General features: G+C 41.3%; 1 protein-coding gene across 1 annotated transcript in view; it reads left to right on the forward strand.

The window, feature by feature from the left end:
• LOC121924227 (major intrinsic protein of lens fiber) overlaps positions 1-11,669 on the forward strand; it is a 27,383-nt gene extending 15,714 nt beyond the window's left edge. The window contains exons 2-4 of the mRNA XM_042455488.1: positions 5,455-5,619; positions 6,111-6,191; positions 9,943-11,669. Coding sequence (XP_042311422.1) covers positions 5,455-5,619; positions 6,111-6,191; positions 9,943-10,128 — 432 coding nt within the window. The 3' untranslated portion in view covers positions 10,129-11,669. The remainder of the gene's footprint in view (positions 1-5,454; positions 5,620-6,110; positions 6,192-9,942) is intronic.
• Positions 11,670-23,496: the final 11,827 nt, after the last annotated feature.

A 23,496-nucleotide genomic window follows, 5' to 3' on the forward strand; every position in this document is an offset into this window, starting at 1 on the left:
TAAGTGGAGATTCAGACTCTGGTTTCTCAGTATGCTAGGGGTCATTCACACTTTTTTTAGCACAAAGCTGGGAACCTTCTCACTCATGCATTCCATGTTTGTTAATCACATATGGAACTGTATCTTTGCTCATCTTGGTGAGTTCCGCTGCTCACACGTGCCAGCACTTAAATAAAGATGGAGTTGATGATGCAAATGTATTTGAAGCACATTCAAGGCATGCAGAGTTTTATCCTGGGTCTATTAGCATTGCTTATTCATACAGCTAACAATGCGAGATTTGCACTTCCCATTATTATTGGAGTGAAGAACAGGGGAGAGAGACAAAGCACTGTTATCAGTCCTTGTTCTACTTAACATGAATGAAGTGTTTCCAAAATGTGGCACAATATATTTTGCTAAAAGCTGATAAATGCTCTGAGAGTTATGAAGCAGTTTCTTGAAGACACTGTGGTTCATTTGGAGATATCTGAATTTAGCTCTGATTGGAAATATATTTTGAAATGCTGTGTGTCACTCTAGGTGGTTGGCTCTAACATAGCCATTTTAATTTCTCATGATGCATCAGTATTGATAAGATTGTTGCCCTCCACTGCTTCCAGGTAAGCTGCCAGCAAAGGAAAGAGGCTTGTAATAATATATTTTGTCCAGGGCAAAAGTGGAATTGTAGCACTCTAACTGCATAGTTTGAAAGGTCCCCTGGAATCATCTGTAAAAAGACATGAATGTCAAAAGGATTTCTTGTAAGGCTTCCAGAAAATCTACTAAGACGTGACAATAAACCAAGGCCCCAATGCTTTTTGTGACAGCTCTTGCTGTGACCTTTTTTGGGATAGCAATTGAAGGCGGGGGGTGGGGGAGGATTGTGGCTAAAATTAGTGAAAGCCAGAGGGTGGGATTGTGGCCCCTTGTACCATTCCCCTTAATGAATTCAAGGACTGCCACAAGGTATGGCAAGATGAGTGAGATGTATTCTGGTCCAGGTAAGAAGAGAAATAGTATGCTGTGGTGACACATTGCTTGCATACTTGCTAGAGTAATTTCAGAGGGAGGGTCCATATAGCTCAGTAGTTAATCATGGACTAGGATTCAGGAGACCTGGGTTCAAATATTAATTCTATCATGAGGGTGATTCTGGAGAGATCTAGGCCTGTTACAGACGGGCTCTTGAGGCGCACCCATCATGTGCTAGGGGTTGGCTGGGGACCTAGCGTCCACACTGACCTCACCCCTAGCACATGACGGGGGCGTAATAATGGCAGCGCCCTATACACACAGGCGCCGCCATTATTACGTGTCGGACGCGCCGCGGGAAGAAGCGCCATTTTGGGGCTTCTTTTTTGCTCCACGTGGGAGCTGCGTGGTTTGGCTGCTACGGCTCCCTTGCGGAGCAACCAGCAGCGCCGGCAGACCACCGCTTTTAGGCGGTCTGTAACACGCCCTAGCCTTTTAAGGAAAAGCCACAGGAGCTGGATTTGCTTAGTGTATGTGTTCAGAGGGAATATGATTGCCATCTTAAAATATCTGAAGGAGGGTCACATTTACAACAATGGTTGTCTCTTGCTTAAGGCTAAATCCAAAGGCAACTGGTTCAAATTTACACAAGAAGGGATTTCACCAAACTTTAGAAACTGCTTGTATGAGATGAGATCACACTGCTTCTGAAGGTAGTGGACTATCTTTGGCTGGAAATTTAAAGTAGATTTCAAATGGACAGCTATTAGAAAGGCTGTAGTCACAGTTTTCCCCAACTGGCAGAAGACATTTGTAGGGGCTTCCAACATATCTACTCTTGATTGTGTCAGAGTTGCACTGAGTGAAAGGCTTCTGGGTTAATATGGGAGGTCAGAGTAGCTCACATTTTTCATGCCTACCAACTGAATCCGACCTCCCAGAGGACTTTTTCCGCAACCGCTCCCACTTTATGGAATGGCCTGCCGGATGAGATCCGTCAACTTACCAACCTAGAGAGCTTCAAGAAAGCTGTCAAGACGGGTCTCTTCTGGCAGGCCTTCCCGGAATAGAATCCGGCCATGTAACACTCCCCCCACAGACATATATAAGTGAAGACTCTGGCCACAGTTATTCTATTATTGTACTATTGTTTTAAGATTTTATTGTCTGTAATTTTAATGAATAAAATTGTTTAATCTTTTTTTAAGGGGGGCAGAAATTATATATATTGTATTTTTTAAAGGTTGTACACTGCTTTGATTGTGGCAACAAAAAGCAGGATATAAATTAAAGTTTTATTTATTTGTTTGTTTGTTTAATCTCTGGATATAAATATACACAGACATATACAAATAATGCCTACATCTACATCAGGATTATTCATATAACTCCTGAAGCTTGAAGGCAAGTTGGTATTAAATCATTTTTGAGCAACTGAATTAGTAAGTGTCATAAATTAGTATATATACTCGATTATAAGTCAACCTCATCTATAAATCACCCATTTGGGTGATGACCCATGAAAATTGGAGAGTCAGGACCAGAGACACAACAGCCCATATTCTTGATCCCTGTAAAGAAGTGGTTCCCAACCTTTTCTATGTCCTACACCACTAGGAAATGTTTGATTAACATTCACACACCCTGCAAAAGTAATATAACATTTTAAGATGAAGAAGTCTAATTTCCAATTTTTGGACCTCAGACTGAACCACATGCAATACTGTGGGTGAAGAAATTTAACTTAAAAAAAAAAGCTTTTAGCTCAGTACATAAAATGCACATCTAAATTGAGCAATTAGATTCTAATTTATTCTGAAAAAATTGATGGATGACTCATAACTCTACACAAGCCACTTTTGTTGCACTCCCTCAAATTCCGTCTTGCACCCCAGGTTGGGAAGCGTTGCTATATAGACTTTCAGATCCCATGTATTCAGTCCACTGGCTTAGACCATGGACTTTATCAAACGTGAGGAATTTCTCTTAATTTTGAATGAAAATAAAGTGGAGCCAGAATGCATTCACATGAATTCGCTAGTTTAGCAAATTTACGTGAATGCGAATTGCGTTCGAACTGGCTTCCCATTGCCCAAAAATAGCATGCTATTGCCCGAATTTGCGTGTGGTAGTCTATCATGCAATAACGTGAAACCCCATGATTGCGCTCGGACTGACTTCCCATTGCCCAAATTTGCGTATCGCAGTCTATCACGCAATAACGTGAAACCCCATGATTGCATTCGGATTGCCATTGGATTATACTGTACTTCCAATTTCCCTTGTCTGATAAACTCCCTGTTCTTAACCTTTTCTTTACCAGGGTCCCCCTTAAATTTGTTGCTGTGGACCCCCAAGACTTAACTAATTTATTTAAAACTGTAAATAATAATAATAGTAGTAATAGTAATAGTAATAATAATAATTGCTGAGCACTGAACCATTCACAATTGCATCATCCATTCAACCTTCCCTCAGAGGTGCTGGAGGGGAAGACTTTTCTCCTGCTTTTTCTCACCGGTTTGCAGCTGGATTGGATTGAATGGCAATATGCAGGCCCAGGTGGCTTTTACTTTGGCTCGTGTCATGTGGTCACTCTGCTGTTGGGAGGGGGTGGTCTGAGCAACCTTCAAGCCTTCACAGATCCCCTGTGAGGACATTGTGGCTTCCTGGGAGTCCATGGTCCACAGGGTAAGAACCACTGGCTTAGACCAATGTGCAAGACTGAGCTGGAAGCCTTTATAAGAGAAGAGAAGAAATAAGAACCAGACAACTTGGGAGCTGAATAGATCAGGGCCACAACAACTACATGCCGCAGCCCCAATCTGGCCTTTCCGCAGCGCAAAAAGGAGCAGCAAAAAGCAGCTCCTTTTTGCACCGTGGAAAGGGCGCCATAGCCATTGGTGCTGTGGCTTTTTGGTACTCCTTTGGCGCTGTGTCATCTGGGCATGTGCCACGCCCCCACTCCACCCCCACGCCAGCCTTTCTCACTAGTCTGTTGAGGCTCCAGGAGCTGAAACTGCCTGATATCTTTAGCCTCTAAGCATACTAGGGACTGTCTCTATCTCTGGTGCTTTGTACTCAACTCCTTCTCTTCTTTGCCTTTCTGCTGTACCTTGCCCAAGGAAGGCCTTTTTAAAAGGAGAGAAAGGAAGGGGAAGAAAAAAAAAATGAAGGTGTTTTTAGAAAGAGATATATTATTGCTTGAGGCTACAAGATGAGAGAGCCAGTGTGGTGTAGTGGTTTGATCGTTGGACTATTAGTCTAGAGACCGGGGTTTGATTCCTTGCTTAGCCGTGGAAATGCACTGGGTGACCTTGTGCAAGTTGCACATTCTCAGCCCCAGGAAACCCATGATAGGTTTGCTTTAGGATTGCCATAAGTCAGAACCGAGATGAAGGCACACAGCAATAAACAAAGACAAGCTGGTACCTCTCCTGGCCTGTGCTTCGTATAGAGAATCTATCTGGTCTGACAAATCTCACTTCAGGGTTGCCAGAGTGAATTTCTGCTGGTAACAAGCAACACCTGCTGAAATTCCCTCTTTGCACAGCTATTAAAGGTATAGTAGGCCCTTCCAGTTTTTGTTTTTGTGCTGGCCAGTCTAATTACAATGAAGTAACACCTTCCACCATATCTTGAAGGCAGCAGTGGACAAAACAAAAAAAAAAAAGATGTGTAGCTAAAGATGGGGGAAAGGCTTCCAGATCTCTGTAAATTTGACATCTCTTATGTGGCACAATGCAGTCTGTCCTCCAAAGGAAGAGAATGGCTGGTGAGCTCAGGAGGAACAGTCGGGGAATACAGCTGCACCCCAACATCCTCTACTACTGGAGATGCTGTCTAAGAGTAGGAATGGCCCTAGCTTTGCACAGCCTCTAATTCTTTTTTTAAAATAAATTTTATTAGATTAAAACAACAATTACAACATAACATACATAGCATTACTATTCCAAAATCATTCAAAAACATCCATTTCTTCTACAGCTTAAGAAAAAACAGAAGACAGATACTCTGGTTTCTCGCACAGCCTCTAATTCTAAGTGACAAACGTTGATCTAAAGGGCCCTTGGTATGTGATGGGGTTTGGTTCCTGGACCTCCCATGGATACTAAAATCCAAGGATGCTCAAATCCCATTATATTGAATGACATAGTAAAATGGTGTCCCTTATATACAACAACACAATCAAGGTTTGCTTTTCCAATTAATAAAATCCATGGATGGTTCAATCTGTGGCTGTAGAATCTATGGATAAGAAGGCCAATTGTAGTTAAATATTTTACCCAAATCTCCCCATTTAAGTTTGAATCAGCTCCAGAAACATCTGCTAATAATGGAATAACTACTTTCAACATTGCCTTCAACAGCTGTGCTGACAAGGTGAAACTGTGTACAGATCAGTATGTAAGTGAGGCTGTTCTGATGGAGATGAAATGAAATGTTGGCTTCTGTTGTTCCCTCACAGTTCTGTCCTTGTGTGTGTCTCCTTGGCTACAGATGCATCCCAGTGTAAATGTAGGCCAGGCTACCATTGTGGAGATCTTCCTGACCCTACAATTTGTCCTCTGCATCTTCGCTACCTATGACGAGAGACGTAATGGACGCATGGGATCTGTGGCACTGGCTGTGGGACTCTCCCTCACTCTTGGACACCTTTTTGGGGTAATGGATTCAGTTTATAAGAAATATCCCTGCCCTTGGCAGGCATGGCACCAGTATAATACATCTGCAAGGCTAAACAATCTCTATACATACTGCCCCAATTCTACCTTGCTTTGAGGATCAGCTCCACACAGCATTACCTTCCATACATTTAACACTAACGTACCTGGCTATTCTTCATTTTTTTTGCAAAACAACAAACACATTCAGTTCTTTTGCAAAAGGGGTTGAAACTTACCTTTTGAAATAGCTGCATCTGGGAATAAAACACAGAAGAGCAATGGTGAAGCTCATACAGTGAATTAGAATTGTCAATTTATATGTCTACAGCCCCTCCATGTGGCTGCAGATTTGCAAAGGGTTGCTTAGGATGCAAGAGTTCTAAATGGAGAAATGTTGGTGTGTCCCACACATCCCACCATGTCTTTAGTAAGGGGTGCCTGATGTCCAGGGAGAAAGACTTTGTCCAACCTAACCCTATTCTCTTGCAGATGCACTACACTGGAGCTGGCATGAATCCCGCTCGTTCCTTTGCACCAGCAATCATCACCCGCAACTTTGTCAACCACTGGGTAAGGAGGAGGTTTTTAGGGGTAAGAAAGTAGGCTGACACAATCAGGTGTGTAACAAAATGTCAAGCTGAACATTGTTGGAGAAAGCACCAAGCTGATCTAGCCTGAATCCACCAAGGCAGTATGCCATATGTTCTGAGGAAGTCCCTTCAAACACAGAAAGCAAGGAATCCAATATGACTCTGCCCAATTTAACTGACACAGTGCTGGACAAAACAGCTGGCAGATTTCTGCATAGAAAAAGTTCAGTCTCTGACAAGTTGTTAAATTATAATGCCTGCTTTAAGGAATCATTTAGAACTTTGATGATATGAAAGCACCTTACAGTTCTCTATTACCACAGATAAAATAGTGATAGCATTAACAGATCAGAAGACCTGACAGGAGAACAGACTGGGAAATTAATAATTTTGAGCAACAGCAATAGCAATAGAATGCACATTTCTATACCACTTATCAGTGTAGCCAAGGATCCGTTTAGGGGAATTTTATTATTGTAGTTTAGCTCAAATATTGCAAGAGGAGGGCCTGCTACGACGGCCCTTGCAGAATCGTCTCCCGATATGTATACGGAGTAGACCAGGGTGTCCCAATAAATGGAGCTGAGACAGACTTCTAGAATTAATAACCAATTTATTTATAAGAGGAAAAACACATACAATTCACTAGCATACACACACACATACAAGGCTCAGGAAAAGCATAGGTTAGCATGGAATAGGATTTTAGGCATCACTGGGGTGATACGTACCAGAATGTAGACTCCCTCCAGGAATCCAAATGGAATATGATGAGGATGGCATGAGGCTCAGCCATGGAATGACTGGCCAGGAATCAGGAGCCAGGAGCCAGGTCAGGGTTCAAGGGGACAGAGCTTCCCCCTGAAGTCCAGACTGGCCCAGTGAACAGGCAAATCTGATGATATTTATAGGCAAAATCTTGCTTCTGGCAAAGGTGCTTGATGGTGAGAACAAAGGTGTTTAACTACTTTCTTTTCAACTGGATGTCCCTGTCTGATTGTCTTAGTGGTCTTAAGCTGCTCGGACAACAGACCCTGGGAGGGGGCAAGAGCCTCAGGCAAGGCAAACATTTGCTCTTCCTGGTCATATGATAATCCTCTTATGCGACTTCCCCAGATATGATAATGTGGTTGCCCCTCAGGGGTGTGTGTACATGTCCTCATGCCTTGCTGGCAATGGTGGACAGGCTACTAGAGTTCATCTAGGGGTCATTAAGGGTTATCATTTATACCAAAATTTATATGAAACAGTATGGGTAACAATCAGTGCACTTAAGCACTCCTTAAGCAGTTTACAGTGTGTAAGCTAATTGCACCCAACAAGCTGGGGAGTCGGGACTCATTTTAGTGACCTACAGAAGGATGCAAGGCTGAGTGAGCCCTGGAGCCCCAGCCTGGGATCAAACTCACAATCTTGTGGCTGTGAATGGCTGAAATACTGGCGTTTAACCACTGTGCCACCAGGGCTTCTTTTTGAACAAAGCTGCTGGCACAAACATAATAAAAAAAGCCATAGGCTGACTGTTCTCATTCTGTGTTGACTAGATAGATTCATAGAATTATAGAGTTGGAAGAGATCCCAAGGACAATTCAGTTCAACCCACAACAATGCAGGATGACACAGTCAAAGCATCCCTGACAGATGGCCGTCCAGCCTCTGTTTGAAAACCACCAAAGATGGAGAGGCTGCCATATGCCAAATCAGTATATTCCACTGCCTAACAGTTCTTACAGTCAGGAACATCTTGCTAATGTTTATGTGGAATCTCTTTTTCTGTGTTTTGAACCCACTGATCTGTGTCCTGGTCTCACGAGCAGCAGAAAACAAGCTTGCTTCTTCTTCCATTTGACATCCTTTCACATATTTAAACATGGCTATCGTGTACCCCTTAAACTTGTCTTCCCCATGCCAAACATATCCAGCTCTTTAAGCCACCTGGCATAGAATATAGATTCCAGACCTTTCATCATTTTGGTCACCCTCTTCTGGACATGCTCCAACTTCTTAATATTGCTCTTGAATTGTGGTGCCCAGAATTGGACACAGTGAAAGATACAGCTATCTTTCATGGATCTCTTTCATATTGCACAATTATCTCACTTTGTTACCTCTTTAACCTCCATGGCTCTTCTCTATGGAATCTTGTACTTTTGTGAGATAGTTAGAATTTAGTGTCAGAGTTTTAGTGCCTCTCACCAAATTACAAATACCCAGATTGCACATGATGCAGACATGGCAGTTAAAGTGGTATCAAAGTGCTATAACTGTGCAGTATGGAAAAATACTATATATAACAAAGCAGATTACAATCCAAAGCCACAGATGCTGGCGAAATGTCAGGAATAAACTCTTCTAGAACATGGCCACATAGCCTAAAAAAAACACAAAAAACTATGGATGTTGGCCATGAAAGCCTTTGACATCAGATTACAATCTCTCCACAACCATTTGCTGTGTGGACTGTGTACAGCTACCTTTTCATCATCATCATCATCATCATCATCATCATCACTACTACTGTTTATTTATTTGTATCCCCCTTTCCGCCCAAAATTAAGACTCAGAGCGGCCAACAATTTAAAAGAACAGTACAATTAAAAACATACAAAACTGATGCATTAAAATAGAATTAAATTCTAATTAAATTTAATTAATGTTCTATGTGCCAAAATATCCCAAAGCAGGGGATGCATCCCCCATTCAGACTTGGGAAGAAGTTTCTCATGGAATGCTTAATGGGAATACATTCCTTCCCTACCCTGGAACACTTAGTAGGAAGTAATTTTTCTTTGTCTTTTTACATTTTCAAAATGTTGTCCCACACAGAAATTACATGAACCTTCTAAGACAGAGAAGAGTGTACTGAAAAGGAAGAAAAAGCAGCAATATTGGTGCAAAACACATCCCTTGGATGGTGACAGACAGTAACTTTTAAAAGAGATTAGAGAAGATTTATACATATGAAGACACATTTTTTTCCATACCAATGCTCAAGCATTGTAGACTTTTGAAACAATTTTTAAAACCCTACAGAATCTGTTTACCAATGGTGAATACAATATGCACATCACAAAAAGGATATTTCCAGAGGGAGGGCTACTCACAGAAGCAATTAGAAAACACCATGTGGCAATACAAGTGGAGACTTTCATCAGTGATTATTTCAATTGCTCTCTTTGTTCAGGGCCCAGTGTAGAACCAACCTGGCTGGTAGAATGCTGGTTACAGACACTACAAAATCAAATACAAAAGGCTTGCTTTATGTAGTAAAGTAGCACAGCAGGGAGAGGTCTGTGCTGAACCTCTCTCTTTACTGTGCTAAATTACTTCCACATGAGATTTTTACTGTGCAATTGCCCTAGCTGAGACACAGTATTTATCAAGGATGCAGACAATGCTCTCCTCCATTTGGGACCACTCCAGCTTTTCCCATCACTTTTTCTATCAGTTTTCTTACCACAGGGAGAGAAAAATTGGGAATGGCTGTCTGATGCCCACTGACAGGTAGCACTAGGAGCTGTCCATCTCTAAAAGCCTACAGTTGTTTTTCCAGGTTCATTTCCTGAAGTCCAGAGCAGTGCTGACTAATCTTAATTCTGCCAATTCACTACTTTTGTAATTTAAAAACAAATGTGATTCTGAAACGTTGTGTGTGCAGTACTATTTCTAAGACCTGCTCACCCAACAGTATCTCACTGCTTCACTCATGTGCTTCTTTCTCTCCTTTCTAGGTGTACTGGGTCGGACCAGTCATTGGTGGTGTGCTGGGTGGCTTCTTGTATGACTTCATCCTCTTCCCCCGGATGCGTGGGGTCTCAGAGCGCTTGTCTATCCTCAAAGGTGAACAGCCAGTTGAAACCAGTGTGCCCCCAGAACCTCCTGGAGAACCTGTTGAGCTGACAACACAAGCGCTATAAACACTGGCCTCTGAGTGACAAAAACCACAGGATACACATGCCCTTTCTTTGGGGAAAGAAGGGGCAGAAACAACTGGCCCAGTATACAGACTGTTATTGCTCCTGACCGGTAGGCAGTGGTCTCTTAGGAGACACAGATTTGAAGGGACAGTTTGTCATTCAGTCTGTCTCTCTCTCCAAAAACAAAAGCAAGAAAAAATCCTACAACAAACATGGGACAAAAGATGGGGGAGAATGGATGGGGTGGGTAGTGGAGGGAAATGATGTTATTGCCTGAATTTTTAAGTAATTTCTTTTGCAGTGAGAAATCTTGGACACAGTTTTATGGAGGGGACGTTGTAATAATTCCACCTGATCTTCCCATTTAAATCCCTGGGAAACTTTGGAGCTCTGCCTCTGTGTGTAATTATACATGTAAAGTCCTTGGCAGTTAGTTAGGTGGTGTGTGCGTGTGCATGCATGCACACGTATGCACATGTCTGTAAATTTTACATTGTAAAGGAAGCCTTTGGACAGCTTCCTGTATTCCCTTCCTCTCACCTACCACTGTCATCTGTTGCATCTCAGTGATCTACAACCTGCTCATGACTGACATTGTGTTCTGCTACTAATGTTGGAGGCATTATTTTATTTAGGACAGGACTGGAAGACCAAATCAGACTCCTCCATAGTTTGTCAATGGTCTCTTCTTTCTCTCTGTTGCTCCTAATCATCCAGCCCCATCTCTGTGGGCTGTGCTAGCAAGGTAGATAGAAGCTTGACTCACAGGTGGGCTGGGGGCAACTGGATGGGGAGGAACAGCAGTGGTGAAAAGATTGCATGGCCCTTTCCTAGCCACTCTCAATAGAGAATCTTCCTCCTTGGAGGAGTGTAGAAACAGACAGGTATACATGTTCATGGGTGGCAGAGGAGGGAGACAAGGGGCTCTTTGTCCACATGTGAGAATAGTGTTTGTATACTTGCATATCTGTTGTGTGTATGTAAATGAGAGAATTATTGGGATGAGGAGGAGGTCAGCTACAAGGGCCAGCTACTAATGCCTACACTGAATTCCCCTTCATTTTTTCATTTGCCCTTATCTTGAGGATCATGGCATAGCTAGCTGTAGCCATCATTTTAATTTTCTACCATGCCCCAATGTAATGTTGCTCTAGTGTGTTGTCGGATATCAAACTGGTGGCTCAGTGACCCAACCGCCCAGCATTGTTCCTGTCATGGAGTTAGCCCCTCAGGGCCTACAGAGAGTGGAGAGGACCCATTTAAAAGAATCATAGAGTAGCAGAAGCGCTATCCAGTTTAACCACCTGCCCTGCAGGATACACAATCAAAGCACCCGTGACAAATGCCCATCTGGCCTTTGTTTAAAAACCTCTAAGAAGGAGACCTTACCACCCTTTGAAGCAGCATGTTCCATTGTCCAACAGCTTTTACTGTCAGGAAGTTCTTCCTAATGTTTACATAGAATTTATTTTCCTGTACCTGGAATCGATTCCTCTGTGTGCTATTCTCTGGAGCTGCAGAAAACAAGCTTGCTCCATCCTTAATATGTAATCCCTTCAAATATTTAAAGAGGGCTATCGTGCGCCCCTTAACCTTCTCTTCTCCAGGCAAAACATAACCAGCTCCCTAAGCCATTCCTCATAGGGCATGGGTTCCAGACCTTTCACCATTTTGGTTGCCCCCTTCTAGCTTCAACATATTTTGCCCACAGCTCCACCATATCTTGATCTGGCCCAGGGAAGAGGGAAACATTTGCAGGTACAGTATGGCCATTTTTAAAATGTAGGCTGAAGTAGGCTTCCAGTTTTTTAAAAAAATCATTTTTGATTTATAGACTAGAGCTAGGAGTCAAAGTCCAGTGGCTCTAAGTAAAATGTAAGGATGGGAGCAAGTGCCAACAGTCCTAAGAAACAGCACTACTAAGCTCTGCTCTAAACTGTTTTTTAAAAAACTATTATTATATTTATTTATATCCCACCTTTTTCCCCAGCCTTGAGACTCAACGTGGTTTACAAAAGTTAAAAAAATGTTTTATTTTTAACATCTATATCCTGCATCTTCAGTGCCATTTGGCTGTCCCAATGAGAGCTACGGTCACCTTCTTTCTTTTGCATCCTCAGTGCTAGAGGAGTCCAATATTATGTTTTGTGAGGTCCCAGGCTTGGGAAGCCTTTATTGCATGACAATTTGGTGGCCAACGTATATGACCTAGACTGGTGTCAGGCTTCAGTGGGCCCTTGACAAAGAGCCAGTACCCTCAAAACAATACCATTACTGGACAGACATGTTCAAGATGAGTGACCAATGATTTCATGGTGACCAACTGGTACAAGGCATTAGTAGCAGTGCTGGACAGCGGGTGAGGAGGAGTCCTGATGGCGGGGGTGCAGGCAGCAGAGGTGTCATCTTGGCAGAATGTATTTGTACACAAAAACTCTGGCAGCTGCCTGAGTCTATTGGATGCTGATACTGGGCCCGCTAGTAATACCAAACCTGGCCCTCCTGGAGTAGGCAAATGAAATGGGGAATGTCTTACTATGGTACATTTTCCTCAGCGCCCTGGAACTTTGGGCACTCTGGGATATTGTCAGAGATTTAAAATGGCAGCTGGAGACCAACCATGACAAAGATTTCCTCATTAAGTGAGCCTCAGAGCCATTTCTGGTTCTTCGGAATAATAGTTCTTGACTTTGTATTAATGTATTTATGTATCTAATTTGTGTGTGTTGTCTTTCTTCTATGAGATATTCTTTTATCTCCTTCACTCACCCTAATAACCTGACCCAGTGCTCAAAGTGGGATGAGATGATGTTAGGATGATATCTGAATTCTGGGCCAGGCTTAAAACCTCCCTACTTTTCAACATATTTCAAATTTGCCTTTTTCTTATCTACCCAGATCCAGCAACTAAAAACATTACGTCCCCATTTGAAATATCTGAAATGTGAATTTTGGTCCTCTAACAAAATTTGCATCTAGTCAGTAAAATGGGCCCCCTTACCAAAGCATACTTTTATATCAAGTAGATCAATTTCTTTCTCTTTTGCCAGAAGCTGGAAAAGTTCTTGGCTGGCCTTCTAATTCACTACTGCTTTCATAAGCTGGTTGAAGCCAGGCATTCCAGGAAAAAGTGGGGATAAAAGAGCCTGAAAAACTATAGGTTTATTAGCCTAATTTAGGATTGTTGGCTCTTGCTCCCATCCTTGCATTTTATTTAGAACCACTGTGTTTTGGTTCCTAGCCTAATTTAGGCTAATAGACAAATTATTTGAAAACATTAAACTACTAGAATGGTCAGTTATAGAGAAGAATCAGCAAGGCTTTTACAAAGTTAAATCTTGCCTCATCATATTAGAATTCTTTAAGAGTATCAAAACAAGTGCAGATAAGACAAATCTGAAGATAAAATCTTGTGGTAGGATAAAGGCTCTTTAGTAAATTTAACAGTTTGAGATAAGGTGATATTATTCTATTATAGAACAGGAACCAGAAGGTAGAAATAAATGAGAAATTCCCTTATATAAATCCATCATGAAACCATATACTCAAACAGGATACAAAAAGAGCTGAAGCATATTCTCAGCAAACAATATCTAAATCTTGGGACATTTTAGAAAAAAGGATTAACAAAATAATGATATAGCAGTTTTCTCCAAGCTGGTACTTTTCATCAATCCTCGCCACCATGGTACCAGCCTCCTAGCCACCTTGCCCATGACTGATGTAGATTTACTCACACAAAGAGCACCAGAATGGAAGAGGCTGATGAATCGTGTGGGGGAAATGCACAGAAAGAAAATGTATCTTCCTTGTAATGCCATAACCTGGGGTCATACAATGAAACTAGAGACTAGTAGATTCAGGACAGACAAAAATCCTTCAGACAATTTAATTAAAGGGATTTAGTACCACAAAAATGATTCTGATGATGGTTTTAAAATAAGGTTGGGCACATTCCCAGAGATGGAATAACTCAATGGAACTGCCATCTTTGGAGAGGAAGCATGTCTCTGAACATCTGCTTTTATGGTGAAGGAGTGATACCTTTGTGCCTTGCTTATGGATTTCCCAGAAGCTAACTAGACCGATGCATTTTGGAAACATAAAACTGATGGCACAAACCCTTCAGTTAACCCAGCAAAGCTTTTGTCATTTTTTTTTTGGGGGGGGGGGGTAAATGGACCTTTGGTTTTACTCAGTGTGGCAGTACTTATGCTCTGTAGTCATCTTATGCTCTGTAGTCATAGAGACTAGTCTATTAGACAAAAGGTTCCCAGTGGAACTGTACTTTGTAAGGTCTGCCCAGATAAGAACTACTGGGACTGGGAGTGAGAACTGGTGATGATTTCAAAAGACAGAGGGAAATAGTAATAGTGAGCAGTGGGATTGTAGGTTTTTCTACCTGAACCAATATTTGGAGCATGTTTATTTCTGCAGTGTTGACATATTTAGGGGTGGATCATTTTTCTTCAGATATATGATGTGAATTTATTTTTGAAGCCTCACTTCTGTTATAGTAAAAACTAGTGGAAATTCAAAGCCCCATCATTGGATTCACAGCATGGAGTCACGCTACCAAGATCCACTATATCCATCATGAGTCCAGATGGGTTATAAACCAACATTATTTCACTTATGCCTCTAGACTCTCTCCTTTACAATAGGCTTGTTTCTTTTGGTCTAGTAGAGGTCTAACTAATTTGAAACTGGAGTCACTCTGATTCAGTGGGCTACATTTGGTGCTAAAATAACTGAAACTGGATGAAGCCAATGTTATGATTAGAAGGATCAATGACCACTGCTACAAAACTAGTGTGAATCCAGTTGTCAGTTGACTAGACCCAATGGGATGATACTAGATCACCCTGCTAACTTTCCTGGATTCACACTGAAATAAAAAAAAAAATAGACCCATCCAGATTGTGCATGAGATGCCAATTATTTCCTTCTTGCTCCTTGTTATTAATTTTTCTGCAGGATAATAGCAGGATGGGTTGGCCTTTTCAATGAACGGTTTAACTTTCTCTTTCACAGGTATAAAGAACTTCTTTTGATTTTGTGTTGGAATTTCTTTCTTTGATTAAATCCTACAATTTATTTTTGGTAACAACTCTGTCTGGGAAATCTTATAGCTTGACATGGTTACAAAAATGCTTTTACATGGATGAGATATGTTGTGAGATTAATGGGATACTGAAAGAAAATAATCCTGGATTTTGTATATTCAGTCTTCAGTCACACAAGCATTGATCTGCCTAAAGAACGAATGCCACCTGCCAATTGAACTTTAGGACTGCAAGATTGAGAGAACAGTGTTTTCAAGATAATATTTTCAACATAATAATACATCAACATAATAATACATCAGATTGCACTAGGGATGTAATTTCCCCAGTAATTTCATTCTTGAAGGAAGCAATGAATAATTGTAGTAGTTTTCTTCCCACTATGAGAAAGTATTTGAAAACTGAAGTTTTTGAACATTATTCATAATTGTGGACTTTTAATGTGCAAAATCCACATGTCTGTGCATGCACACACATGCATACACAGAGACTGAAAACAGTATTGCACAAAAATAATATTTTCAATGCAAAAAGGTGATGTTTTCTGCACAAAAAAAGTGCAAATTTCATGGAGAATAAGTCCTGAACTGTAAAGAACTTCATTATGCAAGCATTCTTGACAATTGAGAAAGTTGTTTTTGACCACTTTTCAAATATCCTTTCCATCCCTAAATTGCGCTACTATAGCATTTTCAGGAGCCTATACAATTAGCTGGGAGTAAGCTCCAATGACTTCTGAACAGATACATACATTATTATGCTGTATCTATCAACAGCTATATGCTGCCTCTAGGTTCCAGAGACATTATGCCTATCAGTAGCAATTGCAGCAGTTAGAGGAGAATGTTGCCTTTACATCTTACCTTTCAGCTTCCCAGAAGCATCCACTTGGCAATTGTAGGACACAGAAGAGCATATTAGTCTTATTCTACAGAGGGTTTCCCCTCCTGATAATCGTCATGATGGGGAGGCAGAGTTAAAAGGCACCGTTAAAACAAGGTATTGAAGTCAAAAGTATTTTCACAAGGGACACATAGATAAATCCCAGTCCAGACTGCATGAATATCACTAATAAAAGAACAGAATTCAAGACAGCCATGTTAGTCTGCACCAGTATGCAAAAGGATATCCTGAGTGTACAAAAGCTTATGCTACAAATTTATTTCTCTCAGTCTCTAAGGTACTAACAGTAACCCTTTGCACAGAGAACAGGATGGGAAAAGGAAGCCACTTTGACTTGGATGTACTGTATATTCAAATGTAATGTAGACTTTTCATTTGATTGACAAATGAAATCAAAACCTCAAATGCAAAGCCTGAAACTGTAGGTCAAACCCTGAGATCCAAGAACTCATTCTACACATGCCTAACAATTATGGCAAAAACCAAGTAACTGAAAACATTACTTCCATTCTCGTGTCCTCAAATAGGAACTCTACGTATTTCTATTAGCCAATTGCTTTGTCAGTTATGATTATTTCCTGGACTACAGAACATCTTAGTGCCCTTTTCACATTTGTTGCTTGGATTCAAGTTGTTTCTGACTTATGGCAACCATATAATGGGGTTTTCCTGACAAGATTTATTCGGAGGAGGTTTGCCTTCTCTGAGGCTGAGAGAATGTCACTTGCCCAAGGTTACCCAGAAGGTTTCCATGGCCAAGCAGGGACTGAAACCCTGGTCTCCAGGATTCTACTCCAAAATCCTAACCACTACACCACCCTGGCTTTCTTACTGCTGGAAAGGCTGTAAAAATACTGAATGTAACAGATCACCATGTCGTAATGTTGTACACTTTTCTTGAAAGCATGACAAAACCTTAGTTTCTTCTTAATCATTATACCATAAAGTATCCCCCCCCCCAATATTTTTCTGCTCATGGTTACTGTCACCGTGATAAGTGGTGTGGATGGGCCTATATTTTGTTGTGTTTGATTCTTGTTGAGATTCATACATGGCTTCAAAAGCCAGAGGACCCGCACCTTCCCCATTAAATGTCAGATCCCACTCAGAGAACAACAACGTGCCTTTATTTTAATGTCTCATCCATAGGGTCGCCATAAGTCTGTGTTGACCTGAGGGCAGTTAACAACAACCAAAGTCTATTCAACCTTACCTTACTCCTCCTGCCTATTTCCAAAGTGGTTCTAGATCCATTGCTCCCTTGTCCTGAAGTAGTTTTCACTTTTCAGGGTGAGCTATCAGCCTCCAAACTACATTTCTCTTTAGCTTCACAAAACTTAATTTTCTAAGATCTACTAGAGGAAGCTGCAAGTAGAAAATAGGTTTTCTGTTTATTGTATGCTCCACGTTTGCAGCTTTGACTTTTGTGGATTTGATTATTTATGGATTTGATTAATATGTTCTCTCTAGCAATCTCTAGGTCTGCCAGTGTGACTCTGGCCAATTTTTGCCAATAGTTGTGCTAGATGACCTAGAAATTCCTAGAGAAAACACTTCTCTAAGCATTTCTTCCTTCCAAAGAATGTGGAGGTCTTGAGTGTTATTATCACAAGACCCCTTCTGTGATGCTTAAAGTGTGTGTATACACTGGAGACGAATGCAACAGGCCTCACCACTGACCTATGTTAAGTATTTGAAGGGCAGCCTGTCTCCATAGGTACCTCTCAGTACATTACAGTCTCCAGTGGACATGGGCAGAGAAGTAGCTAGCTACCAGAAAGAGGACTTTCCTTGCTTATGGCACCTCAAGTGGTTTACCTGGTACCTGTCTTACTGTCTTTTTGATCCAGGAAAAGAGCTCTGAATGCACCAAGATTTTAAATACAATTTTACCATATATACTCAACATAAGTTGACCTCATATATAAATCAAGGGGCCAGAATTATAGATTTTGATACGACCTGTGGATAAATCAAGGGTAAAACTTAGGGACATGTAACAAAGAATGTAAAGGATAAAGCAAAAGAATATGATCCCAAAGAGCTTACAAAATTCCATCAGGCATAACTGTTTGGGCTCACACTAAAGACTAGATGGATGAGAGAGCAGAGGCAGGGTCAGTGCTTCCAGGACAGTTTACACTCTTCACTTTCACCAGGGAATGATACCTTTTAAAAAACAGTTAAAGTACAGTACATACATTGACCCATGGATAAGTCAATTTGGTTGTTTTGGGGTCAGTTGTTTTATTAAAATTTCTAGACTTATACATGAGTATGCACAGTAATCCTGCCAACTCTTTTCAACAATTTTTGCATCTGCATTTTCATGGAGGAACAAACCACTTTGGGATATGATTGAAGAAGAGGAAATATCAACAATGTACCCTAGACTGGCTATACAATCCATCCACTGTGAAAGCAGCATTCCCTGTTGTGTACTGGAGCGAACATTTGCATAGTTTGTATGTGAATAGGCATGTCGGTCATAGTCCAAAGACTCTTCCATGCCCACATCCTCAATGTGTAAATTCACAATATATGCTATAAAACATGAAGAAACACCTACTGTTTTCCATCCAAGGATGCTTAATTTAGCCTCACCAATAGAATTTTGTGTCTTCAGAACATTATTTAATGATAGCGTGAAGACCATATGACTATGTCTATGGCTGCATTGCCAATGGAAGGGATGACAAATGTTCCATTTCAACGTGTGATGGCCCACATGTTCCCCACCTTTCTTCTATGGTCCAAAACACACTGCAGAAATAATCCAGCTTGAGACCGCTTTAACTGCCCTGGCTCAATGCTAGTGAATTCTGGGAACTGTAGTTTTGTGAAACATTTAGCCTTCTCTGCCAGAGAGCTCTGGGGCCACAATAAACTACAATTCTCAGGATTCTCTAGCACTGAGCCAGGGCAATTAAAGCAGTCTCAAACTGGATTATTTCTGCAGTGTGTTCTGGACCTAAGATTATGTACAGCCTAGTTTGCCTGTTCTGTTCATCAGTCTGTGAATTCCAGCTGTGGACCTCCTCTCCTAGAGTTTATCACACAAGAGGAATTTCTCTTAGAACTTTATCGCACTGCGTTCCTTCCACCCGTTCTGAGAACGAAACGGAAGGAGCAGGGCCGAGTGCGGAACGAGTGGGGGACGGATTTTACCGCACGCATCCGTCCCTCATTCGTTCCGTTCCCCCTCTCTTCCGTTCTTAATCGGTTCCAGAGGGGGAAATTTTTGAGAACTGTTCTGAACAGTTCTCAAAAAGCGTCCCCTCTGGAACGGAAGGGGCAGGGAAGAGAGGGGGAACGGAATGAGTGAGGGACGGGTGTGTGCAGTAAAATCCGTCCCCCACTCATTTCCGTTTCCTGCTGGGCCGGGCCGAGAACCCAGTGCGATAAACTTCTTAATTTCAAATGAAAAGAAAGTGGGGCCAGAATGCATTCACATGAATTCGCTAGTTCAGAGAATTTACGTGAATGCGAATTGCGTTCAAACTGGCACCTCATTGCCCAAAAATAGCTTGAATTGCCCAAAATTGCTACATAATGGAACACTTATTCCCACATTTAAGATCACTATATAATAAGGTTGTCAGGTTACCCTTGTTGTAAGGGATGTCTTTTGAAGGGCAGAAAGTGTGTCCCTTACAGGGCTGGTAGCTGTTCCTTATTATAAGTGTGGTCTTCTATGTGAGGGTTAGAAAGATTTTCCTTTTATATACAATAAGATGCCCCCAAATCTAATGTTTTGGGGAGTGTGCTCTTCATAAAGAAAGAAAAATGTACATCATGCAATTTATGAATGTGAATAATATGCTAATTTTACAGAGAGACACCTGGCTGGGTTAATTGAAATCAGTATAGATATATCATGAAGTAGATATGTTCCTGGGCATTACTTCTTTAACAGACGATTTGGTACCTAAAACAGAAATGACATGGAAAGAATAGGGGCAGGTTCCTACACCAACAGGTTACAGCAACTTTTTTATCCAAAACTAACATGATACACAGATAAAATGAAACAATCAGGTCAGGTAAGCCTCTCATAAGGAAATAAACACATTTTGAACCTTCTAAGGATTACAATGAAGACTTCTTACAAAATGCATCCAGGAATGACAGTTTCTTTCATGGTCTCCAGTTTTCTTACAACTTCCATTTTGGTGGTGAAACTTATAGATCCATGTGTTTTTTGGATTTTTTAAAAACATGCTGGAGGTAGAGATGGTGAGGCAACTTTATCTGCTCACCCCTTTGCTGTTCATATATACTCAATAAGGGGTTCTGGAAGCAGTTGCTGTTTACCTTGCCTGTTGCAGGCAAGTATCCTGAACTGCAGAACAATCAGAATCCCATTATTTCCAACTCAAGCTTTACTGTACTGTTTACTGCAGACATACTTAGAATCATAGAATCATAGAGTTGAAAGCGACCACAAGGGCCATCCAGTCCAATCCCCCTGCCATGCAGGAACTCTCAATCAAAACATCCCTGACAGATGGCCATCCAGCTTCCGTTTAAAGACCTCCAAGGAAGGAGACTCCACGCTCTGAGGGAGTGTGTTCCACTGTCAAACAGCTCTGGAAGTTTGTCAGGAAGTTCCTCCTAATGTTGAGGTGGAATCTCTTTTCCTGTAGCTTGCATCCATTGCTCTGGGTCCCATTCTCTGGAGCAACAGAAAACAAGCATGCTCCATCCCCTATATGACATCCCTTCAAATATTTAAATAGGGCTATCATATCACCTGTCTCTTTGCCAGGCTAAACATACTCAGTTCCCTAAATCATTCTTCATAGGGCATGGTTTTCAGACCCTTCACCATTTTAGTGGATTCAAAAATCTGTGTTTCTCCAGCCCTTCTTCACCATCCTTCCAATTCCAATGCTGCTGAAAAAATTCCAGCTAGACAGAAAACAATGAAGAAAAAAGGGTTCCTGGATGAGTGTAAAAAAGATTTCCTTAAAAGAAGATGCTTTGTCAGAGGTTTTCTTAACTGAAGCTGCTGCCATTGCCACACTGCAGAAATGAAGCAGTTTGACACAACTTTAACTGCCGTGACTCACTTCTATGGAATTTCAAGATCTGTAGTTTTGTGAGCTATTTAGCCTTCCCTATTGGACAGGTCTGATGCCACAACAAACTATAGTTTCCAGAACTCCATCACATTGAGTCCTGGATGTTAAAGAGGTGTCAAACTGCTTTATTTTTGCAGTGTGGCAGCAGCCGTGAGGTATGCCTGTATTTTCATTTGGTATTTAAGTAAAACACAGACTTGTGAATAGCTGCTTCCTTGTCATGAATTTCAGCTGTTCTTTATTGCTTTTTTGATAGCCTAGCATCCTCTGTGGCTTTTGTCCATGTGCCTCTCTTTCTCCCGTTGGAGGGCTGATAACAACACAAAACTTTCCATGTAGAGATCTTGTAGCACCTTTGAGACCAACTAAAGAAAGAAGTTGGCAACAGGAGCTTTCCTAGACTAAAGTCTACTTCCTCAGGTGCATTTACCATTTAAACTCGACTATAAGTCTACCTCATGTATAAGTCGAGGGAAGGTTTTGGGGCCAAAATTATGGATTTTGATATGACATGTGGATAAATCTAGGATAAAACTTAGGGGCATGTAATTAAGGAACCTAAAATGCTTTCAAAGGACAATGGCAACAAAAATGGCGGTGCATATATACTCGGAAATATACATCTGATTGCTCCTCTCTTTAAAGAGTCCATGAAATTCATGGGGTCATTATAAGTCTACAGGTGAGTTGAGGGCACATGCGCACGCGTGTCCTCTGACTGTGCATAGGCCTGTATCGACCTGCTGCCGCAAAGCCAGAAGTTGTGCCCCTGCCCGCTGTAAGACGATCACCAGAACTGGCGTCTTAACCACTAAGCCACTGCATTCCATAGAGATAGAAATTATTGAGCGAATCGCGGGCTGCAGTTTCCTGTCTCCTTTGGGGGATCTGTGGCAAATTGAGCAAAAACGGTAGAAACACAACAACTCAACAAGGGTCTTTAGCCTTGTTTTTCATTCGCTTTCTGTGTCTGTCTGAGTGCAACAAGCCCACTTTGCAGCACTGGGGGATCCCACTGTATTTATGTATCCATCCATTCAATTTATACCTTAATGGTGCGTCCACACCGCATAATTAAAGCGGTTTGACCCCTCTTTAACTGCCACAATGACCCTATCCTACACAGTCCTGGCATTTGTAGTTGGTGGGGGGGGGGGGGGGGAGAGAGAGAGAGAGAGAGATTTTGGACATCAGCTCCCAGAATCCCAGACTGTTGGCCAATACGGCTGAGGCTTCTGGGAGTTGAAGCCCAAAAACCTGGAGGACCAGAGGACCAGAGTTTGGAAATCACAGTGGACCCCAAACTGTGCCCTTCAAGGGACTTGGGACTTCAGCTCCCAGAATCCTACACTATTATCCAACATGGCTGAGGCTTCTGGGAACTGAAGTCCAAAATCTCTTAAAGGGCACAGTTTGGAATAATAAAATGAAAACTATACAGCTATAAAACAAATTATTTAGGTAGTAAACAACAACAACAACACCCCCCATACATACACACATTATAATACAATATAAAACAGATAAACTGAGCAAAAGAAGTTGTAGTGCCAGTTTATTATGGGAAAGCTTATACTTCCATCTTCTTTTGCTAATTTTCAATGCAATATAAAAGAAACAATCGGACAGAGGCAATAAAACAACTACCGGTATACAGGATTATTTATTATTTATTATTATTTATTTATTTATTGTTTAATATACAGGATTATTCATTATTTATTTAATATTATTTATTCTTATTTATTTAATATACAGGATTATTTATTATTTATTGTTTATTATATATTATTGTTTATTTATTTACTATTTAATATATAGGATTATTTATTTATTTATTTATTTATTTATTCTTATTTATTTAATATACAGGATTACTTATTAGGGAACAATATTAAATTGAAGTTCCAGATGCTTAGAGTCTCAGCAGCGGTCCCCAAACTGTGTGCCCTACAAGAGATTTTTTTGGACTTCAGCTCCCAGAAGCCTCAGCCATGTTGGCCAATAGGTTGAGATTCTGGGAGTTGAAGTCCCAAAAAAATCCTTTAAAAGAGCACACTGTTTGGTTCGGGGGGACCACTGCTTTAGAGCTTTCGAAGTAAAGCCTACCTTCGGGGGCCGTGGCCCTTTTAAGGAGCTGAGGGGGCGGGGCTTGGGCGCCATTTTGATTTCAAGAGGCGCGAAAAAGCTACTCTGGTTCTGTTGCTGACTGAGTCCAAAGGGAGGCAAGATGGCTGGGGTGCGTACAAACTGGGGCTCAGCAGCTGCGGTTTAAGGGTCTTTATTCCGGAGTAAAGGACTCCATGGGGATTGTT

The sequence above is a fragment of the Sceloporus undulatus genome, chromosome 2 (genome assembly GCF_019175285.1).
Source record: "Sceloporus undulatus isolate JIND9_A2432 ecotype Alabama chromosome 2, SceUnd_v1.1, whole genome shotgun sequence".
Classification (NCBI taxonomy): domain Eukaryota; kingdom Metazoa; phylum Chordata; class Lepidosauria; order Squamata; family Phrynosomatidae; genus Sceloporus; species Sceloporus undulatus.